This window comes from Petromyzon marinus, chromosome 34 (assembly GCF_048934315.1).
Source record: "Petromyzon marinus isolate PM22_M1 ecotype Great Lakes invasive population chromosome 34, UKy_Petmar_22M1.pri1.0, whole genome shotgun sequence".
In the NCBI taxonomy this organism is placed as follows: Eukaryota; Metazoa; Chordata; class Hyperoartia; order Petromyzontiformes; family Petromyzontidae; genus Petromyzon; species Petromyzon marinus.
This window is the reverse complement of record NC_133700.1, coordinates 8,930,955-8,956,183: the sequence shown is the minus strand read 5'-3', so window position 1 is coordinate 8,956,183 and position 25,229 is coordinate 8,930,955. Positions and strand designations below refer to the sequence as shown.

Genomic DNA, 25,229 nt, shown 5'->3' with positions numbered 1-25,229 from the left:
CCGCTTGACCACTGTGTAGTTTTGAAAGCAGATTTTGCTCTTATTTGGAGACCTAAAGCTTGTTTCATTGTCACCTACTTGGAGTATATCTCCACCTATGACCAAAGCAAGAGATTGTGCCTGATCTTATCAGATCATCGAAGCTAAGCAGGCTTTAAACCTGGATACTGCTCTGATAGGAAACAATTATTTGGCATTAGGCTGTGGGGCTATATGTGATACAGCAAAGGGTAGTGCAGCAATATCCGGATTGTATTTATATTATCCCACGTCTGTGCTCCAAGCCTTCAGCAATGCATGCACTGACTGGCGTTGTGAATTATAGGCAAGTACAACTAAACTGAACAATTTTTTTTTAATTTAGCAGGTGGCCCTGAGGCCACCTGGCCACAAATGATAGCCCAACGAAGTGGCTTCTGTCGTGGAAATGTATCGCAGCTAAATACTCTAACGCGTGATGTTGATTCTAAATGTGAAGGGTAAAACCAGTGGACCCAGAGAAAAATCCATGCGACCACGGGGAGAACATGCAAACTCCAGATGTACAGGCATCAGGGCTGGGATCGAACCCACTACCTCTTGTATACCAGGCGAGGTAGTTAACATCTCGCCACCATGGTGAGCCTTTTCTTACTCACCAGTGGTCGAGACTAATAACCGAGTGGCAGTCTAAGGAGGAAAATGGCTGACAGTATGTGGTAAGATATCCCATAGTGATAAATGCACTTCTACAATACTGATGATCCAGGTTGAAAACCTGACCACAATGCTCAACAGGAATGGGAATTGGCCTGGGCCTTCCCTGTGTCAATTTTTGTAAAACATGACTACACCACATCTCACCACAATGACCCACACGGCACTGGGAGGCCCTCGTCTAGCAGTGGATTGACAATGAGGCTGTACACGTGCTAGAGATGACCTCTCACCCTGTTCTCCCATTCGTTGTCTCGTTGCCGGTCCCCCCTGTAGGCGTTTGAGAAGTTCGAGAGAGACTCCTTGACGCTGCTCAGCGAGATGGCACGAGTGATGAACGGAACGAAAACGTCAAACCAGCAGAGTGGAAATCTGTAAGCATAAGCGAGTGGTGGCGCTTAACGGGCTTGTTTTGTACCAATGGCTGATTAGCGATCTGAAAATTATAATTTCTCCCCATTGATGGTGCTCGTCTCCGTTGTTGATCCTGAGTCAGTCAGTTGTGAGAAGTATGTACATGTTTATGTACGTTTACCTTTTTTAGCACCATACGTAGCCAACTGCTAATCGGTGGTGCGGGAGAAGGACAACAAACTAAACACAACAAGGAGTTCTAAAGAAATTAGTTTCCAATCTAGATTTAAAAGTGCATAGCTCGAGGTGCTCCTAATATCAGAAGGAAGAACATTTCAAACGGCCTCAGAAGCGCATCTCAAAGCTAACCCAGCCAGGTGGGACCCTGATTTGATTTCTCAACTCCCAAATGGAATTGCAGTGAGCGCAGCCCATCATCCCTGCAAGGTTTATGAAATTAGTAATCTTTTTTGAGCAATCAGCATGGGCTGACATATACAGAGAAAATGGCCCTTGCCACGAAAACGTGCAGTGCTTCTCTATCAGAAAGCAACCTTCGATCAAATCACCCGGAATGCACCAGGTCTCGCCAGGTCTCCGAAGCAGAGCAGGGGTAGAGCCTGCATAGTGCTTGGATGGGTTACCACCTTGGACAAAGGGTTGTCATAGTCAGCGGGGCGACGTGGTGAAGTACTTTAAAATAACCTCCACGACCCGCACGAAGTGGGTGGCCCTCATCCAGCAGTGGATTGACAAAACGCCGTACATTTTCATGCAGTAGAAACCGGCCGTTACTTAACAACATGGCTGTTTCCGGTTTCTAATTCTTGGTGCAACCTCACCATAGTGGTACTCACTTTAATTACCATGGAGGGACATGTACAATGATGATGGTGATGATGATGATTCAACCGCAAGCACAGTGGACTCCCATCGAAACGGTTCTATCTCCTTATTAGCAGCACACTGCAGGCATTTAATGCCGTGCAGTAATTGCGGTTCTTGTTTACGTTACGACATTCTGTTGCTGCCTTGTATAGAGTGTTTGTTGATTGAAACGTTTTGGTTCATTTTGTGTCCTCTGCAGACCCTCGGATGAGCACATGCTGTCTGGCGATCCCGAAGCCTATGCTGAAAATGGTACCGTCCTGTGATTTTCTACGTCTGGTTAAAATTGTAATCATTGTCGTCATCGTCCCTATCTTATATCTATCCACTGCTGTATCAAGGCTTACCCCAAGCCGTCGCCATCCCACGTGGTCACGCCGATTGCATGGTGCCCTCGCCACAGTAGATGTCCTCTCGCGGGTGTGTTCACCCTGTTGGCCGGACTGTTGTTGGTCTTAAGAACAGGCCATCACCCACATGCATCTATATTAATTCGATAATTTTGCTTCTGTACATTTCCACATGATAAGCCACTTTGCTGAGCGATCATTTGTGGCCAGAGTCCTTCTGAAAAAGAAGCTAATAGCTCAGTGGGCTTCACCTGGTAAGGTAAAAATAGTTTTGTTTTATTTGTATATATGAACCTTATGACGGTATCCCAGAGTACCATAGTACCCCAGCTCTCGCATAATGTCGGTGATGCAGTCATTTTTAGTCTGTTGATGGTCGGCGATGCGGCAATCGACTCATCTCGACGAGCTGTACTCACGATGCTCCGCCACGGTGCGTGCGAGCGTTCAGGGTTTCGGCGCAATCGCCCTCGCTGCGTTTCGACATCGCGGAGTAGCGCCGATGTGGGATTGATTGGTACCCCAGTCGCGGAGTTAAGTACACCCCTGGAACAAAATAGTGTCCCAGAAGTAAAATATTTAATTGCCTCGGTCATTTTGTATTATTTTGTACCCCGGGGTAGTGCCATAAGGATCATTTATATGTTTAAATGATTTGTTTACCATTTCTATACTTTGTATTCCAGTCGTGTTTTTGGAGTGCTCCTATTGGACATCTGTGAAATAGAACCTTATAGCTCATCGAATTCCTCCAGTATAGATAAATATTCTGATTCTTTCTTGTGACATGCCCTGCCCCTAAGCCTGTTTTCTTTTCTTGGCAGTCACTAATTTGCTTATGTTTTCAAATCCACGTGTTCCTCCTCCTGTCTGTCAATGTAATTAATTAAAAAACACATTTACACACATGTACTGAAATACAGACATGCGCACACACACGCACACACACATTGGGCATATTTGTTAATCGAAGATTCTTTTCGGGTAAATGTTGGGTTGGCATAGGTACCTAACAAGTGGCAACAGCCAAAGAGACAGGTGTTACTGTATGTGCAGTAGATTTTATCCCTTCCAAGACTATCCTTTTCCCCAATCCCAGTTCCGTATTTAAATGGTCAATACAATGTTTTATTCCGCTCGTCCACGTGTTCCTCTTTCTCTCCCTCCAGTGTGATTCCAAACGAGCACCTCTCTTGATGTTTCCTTGCGTACTGCTCAGCTATTTGTTTCCATCATCTTTGTCAATGTGCGTATTCCTGAATTGTTCTTGATATATCTGGCAAAGCCTTCCGAGATCTCACACCTCTGAAGCATTCTGCATTAGAATGTTTGGCATATCCCCAAATAAGTATTACATTGAACTACCCATTGAAAATGTACACATACAAGAGCAATAATGCATCGTAAATTAAGAATGAGTCAATATTATTCTTTATACGTAAAACATAAAATACTATTATAAATTGATATGTAAAAACAATCAATTTGCAGCAAGGGAAGCCACATTTTCATTTGGATTTTTGAAATGTTGCGGGTGCAACTTAAGTGCACCATTAAATCGCATTAAACTTCCCCTCCCAGGCGCATGGCCGTGTGTGGATGATGATGGTAATTGACACGTGTAGGTCACTGTTACTTCCCAGCACGGCAAACCCACATAGACTTGGCATCTCTTACTGTGGCCTTGAAAGATTTGGCATCGTTGGTTTATGCTGAAGGAAGCTTGTAAACATTTTTTTTATATATATCACCACTTTTTGTCTCGTGGGCTGTGACGGATGTCGACTGCCATTTGTCTATATCTTTGCCTTTTAAAATGTGCCTTCTGATGACAGCTGAAAAATTCAAAACACATGGTTCCAAAAAATATATATGCGTGCAAAAAAACCGGCATTATTATTATTGTGTGGAAATAGTTCAAAACGTGTGTTTCATTTTGTTTGAAATACACAGCAGAAAAATGTACTGTAATTTTTTTTCCAAATAACCAAATTCATTCCTCCCATAAGCTTTCTGTTATTCCCTAAGCACTCCAGTGCTGCACATATCAATCTTGCATTCATTCAACACATATGGACATTTTTAAAGGCGTTATGGAATTTACGTGTGTTTTGATGTCTCTACAACAGTTTGGGGACCTGAGTTCCAGGCCAGGCTGTGTAGACAACCTCAGAAAGATGACATGGACCTTCCAGATTTAAAAATCGGATCCCTTTAAGCCGACGTAATACCGATGTTGAATTCCAAAGGGGAACTTTGGACGGCCCTAGCGCATTTGTGCGTCGGTTGGAGGGCGTGAGGTTGGGCTCGGGGTACTTTAAATTCTCGGACTGTTGCTCCCGTGATCGCATTTGATGAATTCCTGCACCACCACGTGACAATGCGCTTTAAAAACCGCTATCGGTGGACCGCACTATTTCCAAATGGCAGTGATCTAACTCCAAAAAAAGAGCCTCAAAGTGTGGGCCACTTTTTTTTGTTATCTGGAAGTGTGATTACTGGCTAACTTGATGGCTGATACAGTACATGATCCTTAAGGAGTAAATCCACAAGCGGTCGTATCTCGGTCCTGCTGTTTTCTAAAATAATGTGGTGACAGCTTTGAGTCTCTTTGAGTTGGTGTCCAAAGCGAGAGGCTGTGTGCATTACGCACGCAGTGTGGCCTTGTCACATGACACGCGGGGCATGATGGGAGAACCGATAAACGGTCGCAATCGCACCTTTTTGCTCTTCATAAACCACCTTTTCCGTATATTATTACTCATGATCCATATTTGTTGTTTTTTCCAGCCTGCACGCACGTATCTGTGCCAGTTTCTCATTGTGTGCAGAGAGTCTCAGAATCGGTACACGCTACTGCTGTTTCAAACACATTTTTGCTTCTTGGAATCGGCTCTCTGCTGCTGTGTCTGCAACCTGTCCTCTCGTCGGCTGCTTTTGGCCAATTCGCTCCGCAATGCACCCGATTTTGTCACATCTTGGAAGCGCTGTAGGATTTAGCGTGGGTGGTTAGTGCTTGGATGGGCGACCACCCTGCGTGATGGCACGCTGGGTGCTCTAGGCTACCGTGGGGCTACGTTGTTATCAGAGGGCAGTGCAGCAAAAGTTATTGTATTGTGCTCTGCACCAATGTCTATGCATACCACTTTCACCAACCCACTGACTTGTGTCGTCAAGGCCTTCACCCAGCTGTAGATTGACTGAATGTACGTACAAACATTGTCAGCTACAACTGCTTTGGTATAGCTCCTGTGCAGCAGGGAAACGCGCTTCCGGATGCAAGAAGAAGCGTTAAACGTTTTCCCCTGCCTAACGTATACGACTGTTTTAAACTGGGTCTCTTTACCCTGGCTGGAGGAAAAGGAGCGGCTGCCTCTCCTTTCCTCTGCTGCTCCGACCGCATGGACCTCCCTCTCTCGCGCTCCCTCCCCCTTTCCCCGTCCATGCCACCCAACCGACTCGCTTCCCGTGTTCTAAACTCGACGCCACACGTTTCCCCCCTTTTGCCTACAGTTAGATGTGGCGTCGCCCTGTCTACGGCATTAACTCTTGCACTTGTAAACTCTGACGTCTGTAAACGACGTGCGGATCTTGCGTGCATGCTTGTTTTATATAGGTTGGCTCTCGATTATTGGTCGGTGGAATATCTGGGTTTGCGGATTAATGGTGCTTGCGTAAAAAAAACGAGTATTTACATGCGTACGCTGGTTTAATTGCAAGCTGCTCCTCGCTCGTTGAGGGTCACTGCCTCATTGTCCACTTGACCGCAAGTAAAACATTCTGCATATTAACCCCTATTCTTTTTCAGACATGCAAAAAATGTATTTGGAAAGCTACATTCACGTCTGTTTTTTATTTATCTGGGCCACCCTTTCCTCCCATTACGTCAGATAATTTAAGAGTTGACTGAACCCCTCCTTCGTAATGTGGAACTCTTCGCATCATATGTCCTTGTAGCGTTCCTGCAACATGCAGAACTGCGCATCATTTGCCTTATATTGTATGCGTGCTATCATAGTATCACTTGTTTACCCCTCCTTCAAACATAACTGTGCCGATCATTGGATTACGTTTGCAGTTTTGCACTTTGCTTATATAAATTATGTTTCATTAATAAATTCAAGTGAAGACAAGCAGTGCTTTTGAAGGTATAATAGATAAAAGTTACTACATTTCTTGAATTGAGTAAAGTTATAAGAACTTGGCAAAATAGGTCATGCAGCTGTTGTTGCTGATCAACTCCCCGCCAATACGAAAGAAGAAGTGAGCCTTTCCTGTGTTAAGAATTTCACATTGTCTGAAGCTGACTACCTGTGTGTGTGTGTGTGCGAGCGTGTGTATGTTATGGAAGCGGTAGTATAGCAGTTCGCGCGCTACAATATGAACCCGGCTACTTGCGTTTGATTTCTGCTCACAACCAACACCATTGATGATTATCTGAACCAGACCTGGGCCTCTGCTAGATTGACTCCGCCTCAAATGAGTACCTGGTGCGATGTGTAAACATCGCTACTGGGGAGACAAAGGCTACTGGTTGTGGTGCTGGCCACCCACCCCTTCGTGCACCGTGCCGGCCTTCATAGGTGCTACTCACTAACAGCACTTGCCCCAGAAGTCTGTTGAAGGCTACACGGGGGAATCTTTGTCTTGTGTAGGACGCCAGCTGCTCCTGGACCTGCAGCAGAGCCAAGGGCCGCGGGCCGAGGATGACCTGGTCCGGTTTCCTGTGGAGGGCGAGGTGACGGTCCAGGCCAGGGTTTTGGAGCTGCTCGATGCTGTGCACTCTCAGCACGAGAAGTGCCGTGAGTTGTGCCGGCAGCAGAGTCAGCTGATTCGTCTGGACGACCTACGGCAGAAGATCACCGAGGTGGGGATGTCTTTTAAAACTGCGCACTATACTGTTTAAAAAACTCAACACAGTGCCACACGATCTCGCAACAAAACAATTCCTGACATCTAATCGCAGATGCCAAACCCAGACTGAACAGGTCCCAATCTTGTTATCAACCCCCAGAGTGACATTCAGCATGATAATGTTTTCTTAGAGGGGGGGAGGGGAGTTTAATTCATGATCTTATGAACGAGAGTCCTCCAGCACTTGCAACTGAGCTCCATCCCAGCCTCATTAATCCACATTATTTCTGTTAATTAAAAGTCCGTGACGGCTCGCTATACCACTGCATCTAATTACGTTTAATGTAAAAAAATATATAATGTATGATCTTTCTTCGAGTAATTTAATGCAGAGATAAGTTCGTTTTGGTTTAAAAAAAAAACTTTCTTATTGTAACCAGCAGAAAATTAACTGTGTATTTCGTCATTTTGATATTTTAATCAAACCGGCTGTGGCTGCGTTGGCTCTACACTTTAAATGGACTTCCCCAGAAGCCATGCGTCCCGCCTCTTGTTTTGATTACCGACCAGCTTGATGTCTTTGCGAGTGTTTTTGTCATTTGAGCTCGTCTAAATTCCGCAGTGTGCGACATGTGTTTACCCTTAGATCACATTGTCCGCCTCTTTGTAATCAATCGGTGAAAAATCCCGCTTGATGATGCAAGTCCTCAGCAGCGCTTCGTTTATCTCCGTTTAAAACTCACGCGTGGCACAATTTAGCTTGCTGTCCACTTTCCATAACAAACACTGTGGATGAATATGGCACATGTTCTGCTTGAAATCACTTTACTTTGTAAAGATTCTTTACAGAGTGGCAGGCGGCGCAAGCCTGAAGTTGTTGGGCTGTAAGCGGGCAAACGACTTCGTTTCATACGGCCACCGCCACTTTTGAGGCCTGCTACCAGTTTAGCTGCACTGATCGACAACTAGAGGGGACTATTTTCAGTCTGGCAACAACACCGTGTTTCTAAATTTAGCGGTCTTGTCACCTTTAAAGAGGAGTCCTTAATTGTTGTGATTTTGTCGGATAACGCGACGGTGTGTGCGCTCATGTGCGTGGCCCTCAAAAAGTATTTTTTTTATATTCCTATCCGGCCCTCGATAAGGGAGAGATTTTTCCAGGCCTGCTTCATGGCAACATCATTCAACCGAAGTGCATTTAAAAAATGATGAAGCTAGGCAACATTGTGCTCCCCCGGCACTTTTGCAGGTTGGTTCGAGCAACGTGTACGGCACGGCACGAAAATGAGTATTCACAAAAGTCCGTGTGAACATGTGTTCGTTCAGTCGGTCCCCGGGTCATAGCATTTCATCTGATATACCGAGCATGCGCTGCAGAGACCTCAGCCGATTTACCTGCTCCCTGCCTGAGTCTGGCGCTGCACCACACACCGCTTACTCGTGTGTGTGCCTGCTCGCAATATAGTGCCACGAATAACTTGTAGGCTGATGGCTGATCGCTGAAAGCAAGAGAAAATATAACATGGTTGCAACGCTGCCGTTTATTTATGAAACGTGGAGCTTTTCCATTTTTTTGCACGGCCCGTTGTAATATTTTTTTTTTTTCTCGCGAAGGAAGGAAATTAAGCGATGCGGCCTGGCTGGCAGGGAACGCTCTACATCCTTGTATAAATACATCAGACCGCTCAACCAAAGCGAGCGTAATTACTTGCACATTGGCAAAAAAAAATTAGCGATGTTCTCTGTAATGCTTTTGAAAAAATGTCAGATGTCTCAATATTTTGCTGGTGTGAAAATATTAAATCCCATGCATTTGCTCATGCGATCACATTATTATTATTATTATTTTCTTCATACTTTTACAGTTAAATATACTGTTGAGAGTTAAGAGTTGAGTTGTTGCTTTAAGTATATATTATTTAGGAGCGCGTCACTGTGATCCTGGATTTGAATCTGGGTTGCAGCCACACATGATTATCAAGTGTAGAGAGCTGGTGATCTCTGCCTGGCCGCCAATAACTGCATACAAGAAAACAAGGCAATGATGTCGTAGTTTTACTTAATTTGCCAAACATTCCCGCTCGGACAATTGAAAATTTCGGCTTGACCGCCAGGTGACAAACCATTCGTGTGGATGAAATGTGGGTAAAGAGATCATTTGAAAGAGTTATCAAAAGTAGTTTTGTGTTATCCGCTTCTGCGAGCCGATCTTCATATATGGGTTGATGACCTGGTCTGGGAGTTCTGAATGGGTTTTTTTTCGTCTCGTAACAAAATGCTGATAGCACAGTTGGAATATAGTCTTGGAAAATCATCTAAGGGATGCATTGTTTTGTACTGTTTTCCAATACGCATTTATCCTTCGCAGTATATGTCCATTACAGAAACCGATGGGTGAAATGCATTTTTCACACGAGTCCATTTTGCTCTGCTTTGTGTCGCCAAGTTACGGGCAACCCTTTGGTCAATTTCGTTATATTGCATCACTATAACAAGACTTGTAGTGCCGCCCCCATGTCAGATATACAGATGGTCATTGGAATGGATGGATCAACTCTGGAAATGCATAAACGCTTTCTATGTTAGTTGGAAAGAGTTAAAAAGGAAATGTAAAAAAAGGTAACGAGAGTAAATTGGTTGAGTTTGACTACGTTGTGTTGTGCGAGCCGAGTCTAAGAAAAAAAAAACTTTTTTTATTTACCAGGTAAGGCCCACTGGGCTATATAGCTATTTTTCAGAAGCGACCTGGCCACAAACGATGGCTCAATGAAGTGGCTTAACGCATGGAAATTTATTGCAGCAAAATACTCTAAATGCATGTTTCTAAATGTGAAGGGAAACAACGGAGGATCCGGAGAAAAATCCACGTGACCACAGTGAGAACGTGTAAACTCCAAATATACAACAGGCGTCAGGGTTGGGATCGAACCCACGACCACCTGTATACCAGGCGAGGCGGTTAACATCTCGCCACCGCGGTGTCGTTGCAGGTTGTGAACTGGTTTGAAGGCCCAGGGGCTGATATGCTGAAGGAGCAGCGAGGCATCGGAGACTCGGCGCGTGCGACACAAGCTCTGCAGCAGAAGCACGAAGACATCGAGAACCTGTACACGGTAACTACCCCTCCACTGGAGGACATACGCACAAAGGCTAGTCTAGCGCTCGGTTTTAGTGACCAGTGGGCCAAGCTAGTGCAGAGGTTCGATGGGTTTCTGGTTTGATTCCTGTTCATACCTTGAGACGTTGATTTTGAACCTCTCCTGGGGTCCCCTTAGTACAATGAAATGGGATTCATATCGCGTTTGAATGCGACTGCATCTAAGATGCTGTCCAGAAACAGTGAGCATTCTGGTCCATTCAGCCTTCAGTGATTACCGAGAAAAATGTAACATCAGCAATGGCAAGACAAAGGTGGCCAGGCGTCGTGCTAACCAATTAAATTAATTGCCAAAGTATGGGGGGGGGGGTTAATGGTTCCAATAAAAAATTTTTTTAGCTGACAAAATAATGCATATTCTCACGTTAAATGCATCGATGCATGCAACACGAATGGATACATCGATTTAAATTAAAGAATGGATGCATCATTGCATACCTAGGGCTGTTCAAACCATTGTTTATCAAAAATGCTCTTTCACAAACTGTTTTCATTGGCTGGACAAAAATCCGTCGCTCTTATGCCACGCTTCATCACCTGATGAGTCCGCGAAGCCACAGCACCCTGAGAGAGACATGGCTCAACGAGCCAGGTCGGAGAAAATGAAGGGGATATAAACAAAGAGAGATAATCGAGAGCTGTGAACGAGAGATGAAGATTTATCCGTGTTGGAAATGTATAGCAGACATACACACAGAGAGAGACATGCCAACTCCAAATATACAGGTGTCGGGGTCGAATCCACGACCTGCATATCAGGCGAGGTCGTTAACATCTCACCACCGTGGCACCCCAATGCGGTGCCTCATTACTTTTCCGTCCATGAGATTTAAATCGCGCCCCTCCCCCCCCCCCCCCCCAAGCTATGACCAGGCCTATCCGAACCCCCCCCCCCCCCCCCCTTAACAACTCCGTCCTGTTCTCCTGCCACTAAAACTTACACTGCTACTTTTAACAACCCAATTCTTCATCTCAAACCAATATCATCTTGCCTCCAATTTTTCAATTGCTGTAAAGCACCTCGCAAAAGGCGATGTATAAATCTCGATAAGATAAGAAAGTTGCACTGAACGGCCGTTACTGATTGCGAGCGTCATTCGCCCCCCCCCTCCCCTCCCGCTTTCGCGCGCCCACCCGCAGGAGTGGTTCGCCGTCTATGTGGACCTGGGCCAGCAGATCTCGGCGCTGCTGTCGGCGGCCGAGACGGCGGAGGGGGAGGAGGACGAGGGGGGGGTCGGCGGCTCGGAGGGCAGCTCGGAGGAACTGCAGGCGCTGCAGCAGCGGCTCAACGACGTGTGCTACCGGCACGCCATGCAACTCGAGTACCGGCAGAGCCTGCTGCAGGCCGCGGCGGACTTTCACAGGCTCTCGCATGACGTGAGCCCCCTTCCCGCGCTCGCTCGCTCGCTCGTGAATTTGCTCTCTCGCTCGTCAATTCGCTCGCCAATTCGCTCGTTTGTCAGTTCGCTCGCTCGCACGCCAATTTTCTCGCTCGCCAATTCGCTCATTCACATGTGTAACACATTGACAGTTGTAATCTTAAAGAATGCGTACGTTGAGCCAAATCTCAAAGCGCTGTGAAAAATCGAATGAATACGCACATCAGGGGGACCGCAGAAGACAGAGACCGTTTATTGGGGTTTTAGTTTTGTTGTTTAGGAGGTTCAGTTGGGGGATGGGGGTCAGACGACAGGGCAGGCAAGTGCGAAGATTGAACACGTTTCATAGAAAAGAGACCGGTATTCGCAAGCAGCGGAAACGCGCATCACAAACACCTCGATTGTGTTTTAGCGGCACATCACGTGGGAAAGGTGTTGGGTGGGGGGGGGGCAGAATGCATTTTCACCCGCACCTCTGCGGAGCTGAGAGTTGACGTGGAAGTGGAACGTTGTTTGGGCTGAGCGTGAATTATATTGCTGCTGCTGTCCCCCCACTGACGTAACTTGCCCTTCGCAGCTGTCGCACAATCTGGACGGGCTGCTGGGCGTTCTGTGCACGGACGTCCTGCTCGTTGACGGCACCACGGCACAGCAGAGCCTGCGCGTGCTGGAGGAGAAGCTGCAGACCGTGGGTATGAATGCGTAGACGCGCACGCTCCTATGCACGACTGGACATCGCTATGTATGTATTTGTAACTTCTTTCGCACCATATGTAGCCAGCCGACCTCGCGAATCGGAGGTGTGGGGGAAGGATAACAAACTAAAGACAAAAAGCAGTTCTAAAGAAATTAGTTTTCAATCGAGATTATTTAAAAGTGCATATCTCCAGTGGCTTCCTAATATTGGAAGGAAGAGCGTTCCAGACGGCCGCAGAAGCGCATCTGAAAGGGCCCAATGCGGTGTCCGTCTTTGTTCGATGGTTAGCCAAAAGCCGCTGCGAGGATGAATGGAGCTTTTAACAGCTGATCCTGATGGTGGTACCACGGGGTACCAAACAATACAAAATGACCGAGGAAATTAAATATTTTATTTCTGGGACACTTAGTTTTTTTTCCAGGGGTGTACTTAACTCCGCGACTGGGGTAACCAATCCGACATCGTCGCTACTCCGCTATGTTGAAACACAGCGAGGACGATTGCGCCGAAACCCTGAACGCTCGTGTACGCACCGTGGTGGTGCATCGTGTACAGCTCGTCGAGATGAGTCGGTTGCCGCATCGCCGACCATCGACAGACCGAAAATGACTGCGTCACGGACATTATGCGAGAGCCGGTCTTGAATTGGGCTATGCGGGGGTTCTTTGCCTTTTGTTTTGTGGGTGCACATGCAGAGGCCGTGTCACAGGGGCTGCAGGAGAAGAGCCAGGCCCTGTTGGAGCTGCTGGGCAGCCCCCCGCCGCAGGCCACGTGGCGCGGGGAGCCCGGCTCCGGCGACGGCGGCGAGGCCGACACCGGCACCCACGTGCGCGCACTCATGGACGACATGCTGCTACGCAAGAAGAGGCATTGCACGCACGCACTCGCAGTTGCGCGTAGTACCCACGCAGGCATGCAGATACACATACGCGGGGCATGCACGTAGCGCGTGCACATGGCATGCACTTAGGACATGCAGTACACGTAAAACGCGTACATGCAACGCACCCGCTTGGACAGATATAAAGATCCATTGAAATAGCCTCTAACAGACTGTTGGGGCAAGTGCTGTTAGTACCATGCCCGACCGACTTTGTCTCCCCAGTGGTGATGTTTACACACCGCTCCGGGTACTCACTTGAGGCTGAGTCGATCTAAAGGAGGCCCAAAACCGGTTCAGAGTATCGTGACTGGTGTTGGCCATGAGCGGACCCACCTGCGTGCACATTTAACGCACACCACGCATGCACGACTCGCCCGAATGCACGCACGCAAACCCAGGTAGCCAAGATAATAACGCGGTTCTCCAGCTGCATCTCGTAACATACAAAGACAACGATTCTTCGTTTACACACGTAGGCACACACGTGCCGACGCATTAATCAAATACGTTTGCACATGCATTGTATAAACTGTCGGGCCCCTTTCTGTCAGTGAGCACCTTCTCAGGCCATTGTACCAAGGCACGAGGTGAGAAGTTGGAACCAATACTCTGCGACTTGGGTCTGATAGACAAGGAAAGGTGTTTGAGAGATCCTGGATGACTCCAGGATCTCTCATTGAAGGCGGCTGCACCGCTCAATCAAAAGAGAGACTCGATAATATCTAAGCCAGCTCACAGCCGATTTGATCTACGTGTCAATTCAAGCCCCCCCCCCCCCCCCCCCCCCCCCCGCTCTGCTGTGTTACCCGTGTCCTGGCAGGTGTGAGGACATGGTGGACGTGAGGAAGCTGAAGCTCCTGCAGATCATCCAGGTGCTCAAGTGTGAGGACGACGCCTCCCAGGTGAGGATTAATTTTTGGACCACTCGATCTGTTCACGTGCTGCCTGAGATCTCGTTCTCGTCATCATTAACTCTATTCAGCTCTAAGAGCCATGATTCTCCATTAATTCCCCTCTCTGCTGAGCCTTCAGGCCATCATTCAGGTCTAAAGCCCTCTTGTCAACCCTAAGGGCCATTATATTATTTTCAACCCCTCGTTCTGTAACCTTAAGACAAATTACTCGCTCTGCTGAGCAGCCATACCTGAGGCTTTATGGTTTTCGCCTTGAAGAGGCTGACTGGGTTGATGGTCTCAGGCCAGTCATCAATGGCTGTGTAAAAAAATAATCATTTATTTTCTTTGGTTAAGTTGCCTAAATTCCACCTAACAATAAAAAATATCGGTTGGACTGTCATGTGATAAGCAGTCTCCTCGCAGAGTTTGTAGGAAAGTGCTGAGTTTGTAGGAAAGTGCAGAGTTTGTAGGAAAGTGCGCTCCTTCTGGGTAAAGGATAAAAAGGTCACGTTAATCATTGATCGGGAGAGGTCGTGTCTGTCCTTGGAGGGCATGTGGATAATGAGTTCTGTAAAAGAAACGTTCAAATTATTTCCTTGACACACCGTGTTCCACAACAGTTTTACCGCGCACACACACACACACACAGAGTGCACTCCTTCCAACGCAATGCCCCTAGTTCTCAAATACAAAGGAGACATTGCAGCGATACACTCGACTGCTCCTGGTGCCGGTGTCTGGCTTGACCACCTGGATGGGAGATTATAGTTGGGGAGATGTTGTCTGCCTCGTCTGGTATACAGGAGGTCTTGGGTTCGATCCCAACCCTGCCACCTGTATATCTGGAGTTTGCACCTTCTCCCTGTGGTCGTGTGGATTTTTCTCCGGATTTGTCTGCAATAAATTTCCTCGTGACAAGCCACTTCGTTGAGCTATCGTTTTTGGCTATAGGTCGCTTCTGAAAAAGAGCTACATGGCTCAGTGGTCTTTACCTGCTAAAATAAAAAATGTGTAGTTTTTTAGTTTACATCAGCTGTACGACAAGAAGAAGACTCCTTCTGAGTCCCGAGGTGGGGGCGCTTCATTGTCTTGTGACGCAACTCTGATAGCATAGTTTTTTTAAATTGTATTTCAATAGGAGCCTGCTACAGAGCACAAACCGTGACGTGGGGGGGGGGGGTACAGAAAATCGGTGGAACTCAGTCCCGAACACTGTGCATCTGGATTTACAGCTCAAATCGCGCACTCCTTTTACCTCTCTTCCCCTTCTCCCCCCCTCCTATGGCCCTCTCCTACGTACGGTCCCATCGTGCCGAATTCAAATTTTCTCGGAGTTTCTGTTCTCCTTCCGATGTCGGTCGGCGTATTGTACCCGGCTCGCGTTTTGTCCGGGGGGGGGGGGGGGGGAAATAATAAAAAAAAAGACTTGATAGCACAGTTGATTGGTCGACTGCGTGCAGGCGGTGGACTGGCTCGGGGAGCTGCAGGACGCGATGCTCAAGACGCACACGCAGCTCGGGGATGACTCGCGCGAGGTTGAGGCGCTGCTGGAGAAACACAAGAAGTGCCACGACGTAGCCCAGGTGCGAGACCCCGCGCCGTCCGTCAGTCAGTCAGTCAGTCCGCTCGCTCGCCGGTAATAACAATAAGAATGCTTTCGGTTTTTTTCTATAGCGTCAGTCATGCCAACAGCATCCCGCAACGTTGCGCGGTAATTCTATATAAGGACCAAATCCCATATGCGCGGTTGGCTACGCACGGCGCGAAAGAAGTTCTACATACATACGTGCTTCCCTCTTTATCGTTTGCGTGTGCGCGATTGGCCTGCGTGCCTGCGTGCGTGCGTGCGTGCGTGCGCCCGCCCGCGTGCGTGTGTGCAGAGCACGTACGAGTACGGGCGGGAGCTGCTGCAGGCGTCGGTGCTGATGCGCAAGTCTCTCCGCTACGCGGGGAAAGCGAGTGGCGAGGTGCTGCCGCGGCTCACGCGCGCCTGGAAGCAGTTCTCTGCCACGTCCGATGAGCGGGGATGCCGGCTCGCCATGGCGCAAGCTTTCCACGCCGCCGCGGAGAAGGTCCCGTCCCACGCCCCCCACCCACCCCTCCCCCCAGCCTCTCACACCTCCCACCCTGGACATGCTGGACATCGGTGAAAAAGAGCTTAGTAGCTCATCGGATGACTCCAGGATCAATAAAGATTCGAATTAATTAAAGATTCTGACTCCCCTCCATGCACGGTTCTCTCTCATCTCACTCTACTCCCCTCCACGACCATAGCGCCCTTCACAGCCTAAGGGGTGTGGACGTGTGACGCCAACGATTACCAGCGAGAGATCCTCCGGTGATTGTCGGTTAAGACTACAGACGCGCGGTGGGATGTCTGGACACCCGCGGCACCGTAGTAGCTGCGCCCCTGCGTCGAAACCCCCGGGTAACACAGAATGGAACGCAGCGCTGGGTTTCCGTCTGTCCAGAATCACTGCGTAGAAAACGTAGGTGAAATGCAGATGCTTTTGTAAATAACGAACAGGTCAGGGTTTATATGAGATGGTAAAATATCTGGTGCTGTTACCCACCTATTCTATTGTTTGAATAAAAACCCGTGTGTCTCATTTGTTTGTCTTTCTGTTGGTCTATGCCGGTTGTCACTTGTTCAGTTAGTCTTTTTGCTTGTTCATCAATACATTTTTCAGTCTTTCTGTCTGTGCCTGTCTGCTTGCCCCAACCCCTCTTTCTGATTGCCTACCTCTCTGCTTTCCTGGCTGTCTGCCTGCCTGTTCATTTGTTTGTTTGTCCACCCTCTCGGCTGGTCGGTCTGTCTGCCTGTGTCCGCCTGAGCCGTTCATCTCTCCCGTTATCTTTCCGCACGCAGGTGCTAAGGGAGGATGCGTCCGGCACGGGCAACGGGAGTCACGACCGCGAGCGGGAGGCGGAGGAGCTGGGGCGCTCGCTGCTGGATCGGCTAACGATGCCCGTGAGCCTGCCCGACGGGTACGATCCAACGCTCGCACGCGACGGCAACAACAGCAATGACGACAACGTGGGTTTACGTGGCCCCTAAATGTGGCATCTCAGGGCAGTGGACAGAAGCCGTGTGTTTTTGTATGGGGAAGCAGTCGATGAGACACGGGGGTGAAAAACAGGAAGGGATCCTGAGTCTGGACTTGAACAGGGAACAGGGAGTTGACAGCACAGATGGACGGGGAAAAGGAGTTCCAGACTAGGAGGGCAGCAGAAGAGAAGATTAATTTTAATTTGTTTCAGGGAATGGACAGACCCCATTCCCGACAATCTATTTACCCCGTATTAATTCAATGACACGTTTTAAAATTTGTATCATTAAATGGGGGAAATGCCTAGAACATTAAACGAACCAAACAAAGGCAACTTTTTGTTAGGAATCCCAGAGACGGTGGGAGAAACGCCCCAAGCTGGTGCTGGCACGGCTGCCTTGCTCTCGCAGATTGTTTAGTAATTATCCGGCAATGACTTCCTGTTTGCGAAAATGAGAAACCTTCACGGGGTGTTAACGGTTATTGTGTGCGTTTTGGCGAGTCGTCGCGTTTTAGCGACGTACCGGCGAGTTGTCGGGTCAAAGCGATTTTTCCCTTCGAGATTGCGAGCCCGCGTGTGAATAAAAATCATTGCCCGGTGTTAATTAAGCTCCTCAAGCTGAACCAAAACCATTTTATCAACCAACTAAAAGCCCACTGAGCTTTTAGCTGCCACGCATGATGGCTCATCGAAATGGCTCTATTCATCATCACAAGTGGAAATTTCATAGTCGCAGCCAAATCATCTTAAGCGATTGTTTCTAAATGTGGAGGGCAAAACCGGAAGACCCGTGGAAAAATTCACGTGACCACCACTAAGAAGAGAGAACGCATCAACTCCCAATTATACAACAGGCATCGTCAGAGTCCGGGATCGAACCCAAGAACCTGCTTACCGGGCGAAAGAAATGGCATCTTGACACCGCAGCGCCCCAATTTATTGCCGCATGTCGTTCAGTCCCCTTCCTGGGCTTGCAATGGCCAGCAGATGGCAGTACAGCAAATGGGTTCAAGAACTTGCGTGTGGCGTAACCCTTGGTTTCATCCCATGTGCAAAACACACCTTCACCAGGAATTGGCCTGACTTGTACGCGTTGTTATGCAAATCGTTTGTGTGACCCCTGAAGGGATGTGAGGGCACTAAAATGTCATCGCCTTGTAAAAAAATTTAAGAACGAGTTGTCAATTGAATTTACAACCCGCTGATCACGTGTCAATTCATCATGTGCACCAAGGTGGTTCCGAATTGCCACAGGCGTAATTATTAGTTAGGCATCAGTCCGTTGGAGTGACGGTGCAGCGGTTAGTGGACTGCACTATAAACCCGGTGACCTGAGTTTACTGCTGGTGACCGTTAACACCGGTTGGCAAGTGGTATCGTAGCCGTGCCCTGGTCCTCGCTTCACCAACCAACGCTGACCAGCGTTGTGAAGCCCACCGTATGGTCAAATCATCGTTGTCGTCGTTGTTATCATGGTCATGGTCGTTCTAATCATCTCATCGTGGTCATCATCACGATTGTTTTCTTCTTAGTTATAGTTTTCGTCATCGCCATGGTGTGTGCAGCAAAGAGACGTACAACACAATGCATTGACTTAAAGCTTTCGTGACTGCAGGAATTCATGCTCTCTGGGTCACGTGACTTTACCGAAAGACCCAAAGAGGACACGATGCATTGTTGTGTTGTACTTTGAGGCTGCCACATCTATGCACCCTGCCTTCACAAACCCGCAGTGAACAGCATGGTGAAGTATGCTCAGATGTCTCCCACGACCTATACGGCGCGGTGAGACCTTTGTCCAATAGTAGATTGTTGTTATGAAAGTCAAAGCCGTTCAAAGTGATTTCCTACTCGCATGAGCGCCGGAGTCTTGCTCCTCTCTTGTTTAGAGCCCTGAGCCAATGGTCAAAATTCCACATTCCATTGACGGGGGCCAGTAGCCATAGGGAACAACCACAATGTGATACCTACTTTAGCGACCCTGAATGGACGATGGGCTGAGTCAACCCCGAACTAGGATTATTATTAATGTAGTGTGTTATTATTAATACTACAGTGTTTTATTTACACGAGAAAAAGCATTGCCGAGTTGCAAGGCACTTTGCGATGTTTCCGTCACGTCGCGGCATCTATTTGTGTTCACCGCCCGCCGCTCTTCATCGAGGGACTGCTGTGTGTTGTCTTGGTGTGGTCTGGGACTGTTTCGTTGGTGTTGTTTTCTGCCTTGCCCAAAGCTCGATGAATCGGACTTGTATAATGAATGTATTTATAATTCAGCGACTCGCTTTTACCTTTTTCTACATTTTACACTCCTATCGCCTTTTTTTTGTATCGTTTGTTGTAACTCCTTGACTTGCCCCGTACTGGGACATCTGTGAAAAATAGCTTCATAGCTCATCGGATTCCTCCTCCATTCCAAGCAGAGTTTCTGATTCTGTAATTTTGTACACGGTGTAACTATATTTCTCAAAGTTCCGCTTGACAAAGGGCTGATGAATCGTTTTTGTTAAAACGCGTACCTGTCACAGGGACTTATGCCATTGAGCGTCGTTGTCAAACTAGTACCAAGTGGCGGCCTTCTCGCGGCTTTAGCTTTACACTCGAGGCAAATTACTCGGTCGAGCCGCTGCTGCTGCTAATCTTTGACCCTCGCTGCTCGCTCGCCTTGCACTTCTCAGCTCGGAGCAGTTCTTCGGGAGCCCCGGCGACATGGCCGCGGCGACGGAAGGGATCCGCGAGAAGCTGCGGCTGCTGGAGCAGAGGCTGAGTGCTCCGTGCGGAACTCCCAACGGCGACTTCTAGCCGCTGGCCCCAAGCGGCCTCCTCCGTTTCGCGCGAGCGGCCCCGGATTGGCCTCCGGCGCGACTTGCGTGCGGTCGCTCGCCGACGACGAGCCGCCCCTCCCCGCGCGGGCGGGCAACTGTGCCCGCTCACGACGGCCCAGAGCGCCGGAGTTGCATCTTAACGCCCGGAGTAAAGGCCTCTCGCCCGTTGTGGTGTGGTGACAAGGTCCGTGTTGGGTGGGGGGAGGTGGGGGGGTGGCCAAGTCTTTTCCACAAACGCCTGGTCACACTGCACAGACTTCCGCGCGGGCGCTTCTGGTCTCCCGATAACATGGAACGAGATTTTTTTCATTTGCTCGCCGTATCCTACGGCGAGGTCTCCTGCGCCGCCCTACACTGTGGTGTAATGGCCTGGCGTCCTGTACACACTACACCGTCGAGGTTTATAAGCTGGCGATGGCTTGTATATCATGCTACGATAGCCTGCGCGGCGTGTTGTTACACCGCACACCATGGTGTGTATAACATGATATTCTGTACACCTTAGTGCCCTTTATTTACACTGCACCTCGCTGCGGCGCACACACACACGCACGCACACACGCACTCGGTATCCCGTACGTCTCGTACACCGTTTTGCACGCAGCGCGTACCGCACCGAGTCCCGTGGCCTCCCCGTGCACACTGTGAGAGTTGACGGCTGTGTAAACTGCACTGCGAAGCACGCCAGCGCACTAACGGGCTGCACAACAAAGCCCACGAACACGCTCCTCCTCTCTTCGTCGCGTTTATCTGGCGTGCCGCCACCGCCGCCGCCGCCGCCGCCGCCGCGGGTGAATTTCACAACGAATGAAACGGCAGCGTGTGTGCGCGCCTGTCGCGTTTGCGTCTCGCGTTTTACGAAAAGCAATGTGGTCCGGTATCGTGCAAGTGGCTTCCTATGGTTCAGCCGCTAATGCAGGGATTTAAGTGACGAGGGGAAGGGCATGCGTTAAAGAGAGCGGCGTCGATTTTACTGAAGGACCTGCGGGAGTAGGGAGCGGAGAGTGAAGCGTATAGCAATGGTTCCCTGAACGTAGGATATTGGTTCGAGAAGAGTACAAGAGGGAATCTGCAGAAAGTTCCGGGGACGTGCTCCGTCGCCCCGAATGTTTTGTGCTTGCGTTCAGGATTTGTGCGGCCTACAGCGAATGTGTTATCCCTGGGCTTTAAAGCGGCGAGATTAGCGAACTCCCGTCCCTTTTTGCAATAAGTGAAATATTTTAGCAATGACAAATTGGATTTTCGATGGAAGTAAGTTGATTGGAAATTGCAAGCCTCTTCGGTTTTTAAAAAAATGTATTCTTGCAAGGGAAAGTACGGTTTATCATCTTAAAACAACGGGGCACATTAATTTTTGTCGGTTTTTGTTCAAGTGTTGCAGTGAAGGTGCACGCCGACGACTGCATATTATTAATGACGATCGGGATGGGTATATCTTTTTTTTACCTACTTGGGTAGATGGTGGCAATATTTTCTACTTCGCCACATTTCCCATCGTGGTCATACAGCAGTCTTGATTAACTTGATGGTAATAAATAGCGCACGGTAAACTTCTTAATCAATAGAAGCTTCTTGCAGTTATGTTAGGCTCCGGGTAATTTTCTCTTATTTATTAGAATATTTTTTTTTTTAAGCAGGCTGGACATTTTTTACTTTTTTTTTACTATCCGCTTGATGCTATAAATGGTGCTGAAGTAATAGCAATTTAAATCTTTTACTTACTTGTGATAATTATTCAATCATTTATACTTTTAGTTTACGAGTTATATTTGAGCGCTTTCACGTTATTTAAACATTGAGCTGGCCTCGCCCTTGTAGTGTTAACCAAGTACAGTACAGCTCTCCCATTTTTCCACCTTATCATGTTTGATTATTTCCTATATCGTACTTTTTCTTGATTCACAGATGGTCACTTTTAAAGTTTTACCAATGCGTTTCGGCTTTGATTGGCTGATGTACAATGTATAAAGTAATAGCATTTCCTGAATTTGCGTAAATATCACTGCAACGCTCATTTTCAATTGGTTGCTATATTGATATGTTTTGCCAATTCCACCGTAAACCAATTCTCGTTTTGTGTGGAAGGCAACTGGAGTGCCTGCCATAACAGGCCCTGTCGGCTTTGAATAAGAATAAGGTGCCACGGTGGCGAGATGTTAACTACCTCGCCCGGTATGCAAGAGGTCGTGGGTTTGATCATGCTCTGACGCCTGTATATTTGGAATTTGCATGTTCTCCCCGTGGTCGCGTGTATTTTTCTCCGGTACCTGCGGTTTTTCCCTCCACATTTAGAATGAACATGCGTTTTAGAATATTTGGCTACTATAAATGTTCACATGATGTTAATCCACTTTTGTTGAGCTATCGTTTGTGATAGCCAGGTCGCTTCTGAAAAAGGGCTATTGTAGCTCATTGCGCCTTTGCTGGTAGGGAAAATAAAATATTTTAATAAAAGGGAGTAATGCCTGGAGAAAACCCACACATTCGAGGAAGATATCACTCAAAACGCCACTCAAATAGGTTCGAAACTCGGTCACTTTATTGGTCCCGTAGACGGGCATCTTCTATTTTTGTCATTTCGCCACATATCTGAGCCAGCCACCAACTCCCCCACCTCCCAAGTCTCTGCACTGCTAGAGGGTGTGGGTGGGGGAAAGGGGGGTACATTCACAGGTGCCGCTCCAGGCAGTGAGTTTATTAAGATGATGCAGTTTCCTTCCGAGTAGTGCAACGGTTTGACAACGAGCAAGCGGCGTTGATTTTTTTTGTGTGTACGAGCAAAGTGCAGCGGTTCCAGGTTTTTGCTGATGTTGGCTCTAATCGAGACGCGTTGTGTCCCAGCGTAATGAGGCTTCCGGTGTTACTGAATCCCATCGATTTCAGATTGCTGTGCCAGTGTGTGCTCCATATCTTTGCTTTATAATGGTTGTGATGATAACGCTTTTAAGTAATGGCGAATGCTCCATGATTTCAGTGGACCACAGTTTGGAGTGTTTTGGTCACGAAGTAGTTGACCTTTGAAATTCAGGGTAAGGCTTTAAACTAAAGTGATTTACAAGGGCATTTACGTGGCAACTTAAAAAAAAGATATATAATTTGGATTTTTTTTGTAAATCTGTAAATGATGAAAAGGAAAATGTCTCGAGGGGAATCGAATAGAAAGCTGCACGTTAATTACATGCCCAGACTTATGTCATGAGATGTAATGGTGTATTCTGTTATTATTTCTCGATTAAGTGTTCGAATAATGTTGCGTCTGCACAATATATGAAAACTATGGAATTCGTTTTTCTCCCCCACAAACTTTCAGATGTTAATCTTTTTATATCCAGTATTTAAACACCTTTTTTTGTACCCTACCTATAATTTTTGTATTGTCGGCTTGATAACCAAACATGGTAGATGTTATGGATGTTTCATGATTGTTATTTTTAATCGGATTATGGCCATTGCTTTCCGTGAGGTAAATCGTCGCACCGCATACGAACGCGTGCGTTATGGAGCATTGTGGGTAAAATCGTATCTCCAACTCCTGTTTCTTCGCTTATAAATGTACACATTTTCTGTTAGTCCATCAATATATTGGCTTTCCAGACCAATATTATCACGCGACATTTGTTTAAACAACCAAACTCTGGAGTGGTTTCAACCTTCGTGGGTTGCATCAGCAGAATCACGCTTGTTTAATGACATGTTTATATGTACAGTATATTAAAATGCGCCTGTTATTTAGAGCCAGGTTATTTCGGAGATTACTTTATTATCGTCTTGCAAGTTCAAAAGCCATGAACTGAAGGAAACTAGTTAGTGTTTATCAGCAAACATTCTGAACATTGCAAATGTTTTTTCTAATGTGGAATGTTAATTATTTTTTATATATATTATTCTTGTTTTGGAAGTTCCGGTCGAATTTCATCCACCTGCATTGTTTAAAACATATGTTAAACGCGGTCGTTCATTGTAGCATGTCACTGAAGTTGAGAGATACATTACAAACGAACATGTATTCATGATAAACTGAAGTATACTTTTTTTGTAGTTTCTTATCCACTTTTGTTAATTTAAAGGCACGCGGTCTCGGTAACTGCTACGTCACAAACTGTAAAAAATGTAGAAAGTAAATAGAGTATAATTTTGTAGACTTTTACCGTAGGGCGATGTCTGTGTAGGAGGTTAGGTGATGGCGAGCTGCGGGTAAACCGAAGCGTTAAGGCTCTATATTCTCATATTCCTGAACTCTTGCAGTTTAACGGGTTATAAAATGTGCATGTTTCACTTACGTAAGCAGGTTCAACAATAAAGACATTGTCTTGATACCGATGACCGGTTGCTGCTACTGCTGTTTCACTGGCATTGGTTAAGTTGAGCTCCACATAGATACAGGTGAAGTTTCAACCAGGGCCCTCCACGGGGGGGTGGGGGCGTGCAGGGACCCATGACAAATCCCACCGTGTAGACCCCCCCCCCCTGCCCTGACGCGGGAGCCCCCCCAATGTGCGGGGCCCGGGGCAAGTCGCCCCGATTCGCCGTACCCCTAAGGGAGCGGCGCTGGGCGCAGCCCTGCAATTTCTCGCGTCGCTGCTGGCAGAAGGGGCGCCTCATCGAGAGAGAGAGAGAGAAGCCCCTCTGAAGAGTATCTGGTCTACTTCCACGCTGGCCAGCCGCCTCGGAAGAGGTTGGAGTAGCCACGCTGTGACTGCACCGCACGATGGCTGCTGATGTAGATGCAGAGCAACGGCTACAATTTCACATTCAGGTGGTCAAGCCAGGTAACCGCGGTCGGGGTCAGCCGGAATAGTGTATCGCTGTGATGTCTCCGTGTTTGTGGATCGGTGGCATTGCGTCGTTATGTGTTGTACGGTCTGTTCTGGATGACCACAGTTGCATATTGGAGACTTGCTGCTGCTGCTGGTCGACTAACTGAAGTGTGTCCATACTGCCGGGTTGACGGAGGCGGGAGGAAATTGACAAACTTACTCTGTTGTTTTTTTTTCCCACTGATGCCGGCGAGAGATCGATTCGAACCGGCGACCTTTTGCATTGCGGGTCCAGTGCGCCGACCACAACACCAGATAAACCGCGTGACTTTTGTAGAAAATAACCCTTCGTCACGCGATCGAGAGACTGCCTGGCAGTACTGTGGCAGGTGTAGTCTGCTTGGGATGAGCGGTGGCCAGGACACCACAGTGCACCAATGGA

At 47.7% G+C, this 25,229-nt stretch overlaps 1 protein-coding gene across 1 annotated transcript in view; it reads left to right on the top strand.

Annotated features, from left to right (window-relative positions):
• The window catches only part of SESTD1 (SEC14 and spectrin domain containing 1), a 35,671-nt gene extending 11,320 nt beyond the window's left edge, over positions 1 to 24,351 (top strand). The window contains exons 7-18 of the mRNA XM_032965598.2: positions 973 to 1,070; positions 2,138 to 2,190; positions 6,944 to 7,155; positions 10,133 to 10,255; positions 11,440 to 11,676; positions 12,256 to 12,370; positions 13,071 to 13,242; positions 14,079 to 14,160; positions 15,615 to 15,737; positions 16,035 to 16,226; positions 17,024 to 17,142; positions 19,884 to 24,351. Of these exons, the coding sequence (XP_032821489.1) occupies positions 973 to 1,070; positions 2,138 to 2,190; positions 6,944 to 7,155; positions 10,133 to 10,255; positions 11,440 to 11,676; positions 12,256 to 12,370; positions 13,071 to 13,242; positions 14,079 to 14,160; positions 15,615 to 15,737; positions 16,035 to 16,226; positions 17,024 to 17,142; positions 19,884 to 20,007 (1,650 nt within the window). The 3' untranslated portion in view covers positions 20,008 to 24,351. The remainder of the gene's footprint in view (positions 1 to 972; positions 1,071 to 2,137; positions 2,191 to 6,943; positions 7,156 to 10,132; positions 10,256 to 11,439; positions 11,677 to 12,255; positions 12,371 to 13,070; positions 13,243 to 14,078; positions 14,161 to 15,614; positions 15,738 to 16,034; positions 16,227 to 17,023; positions 17,143 to 19,883) is intronic.
• Positions 24,352 to 25,229: the final 878 nt, after the last annotated feature.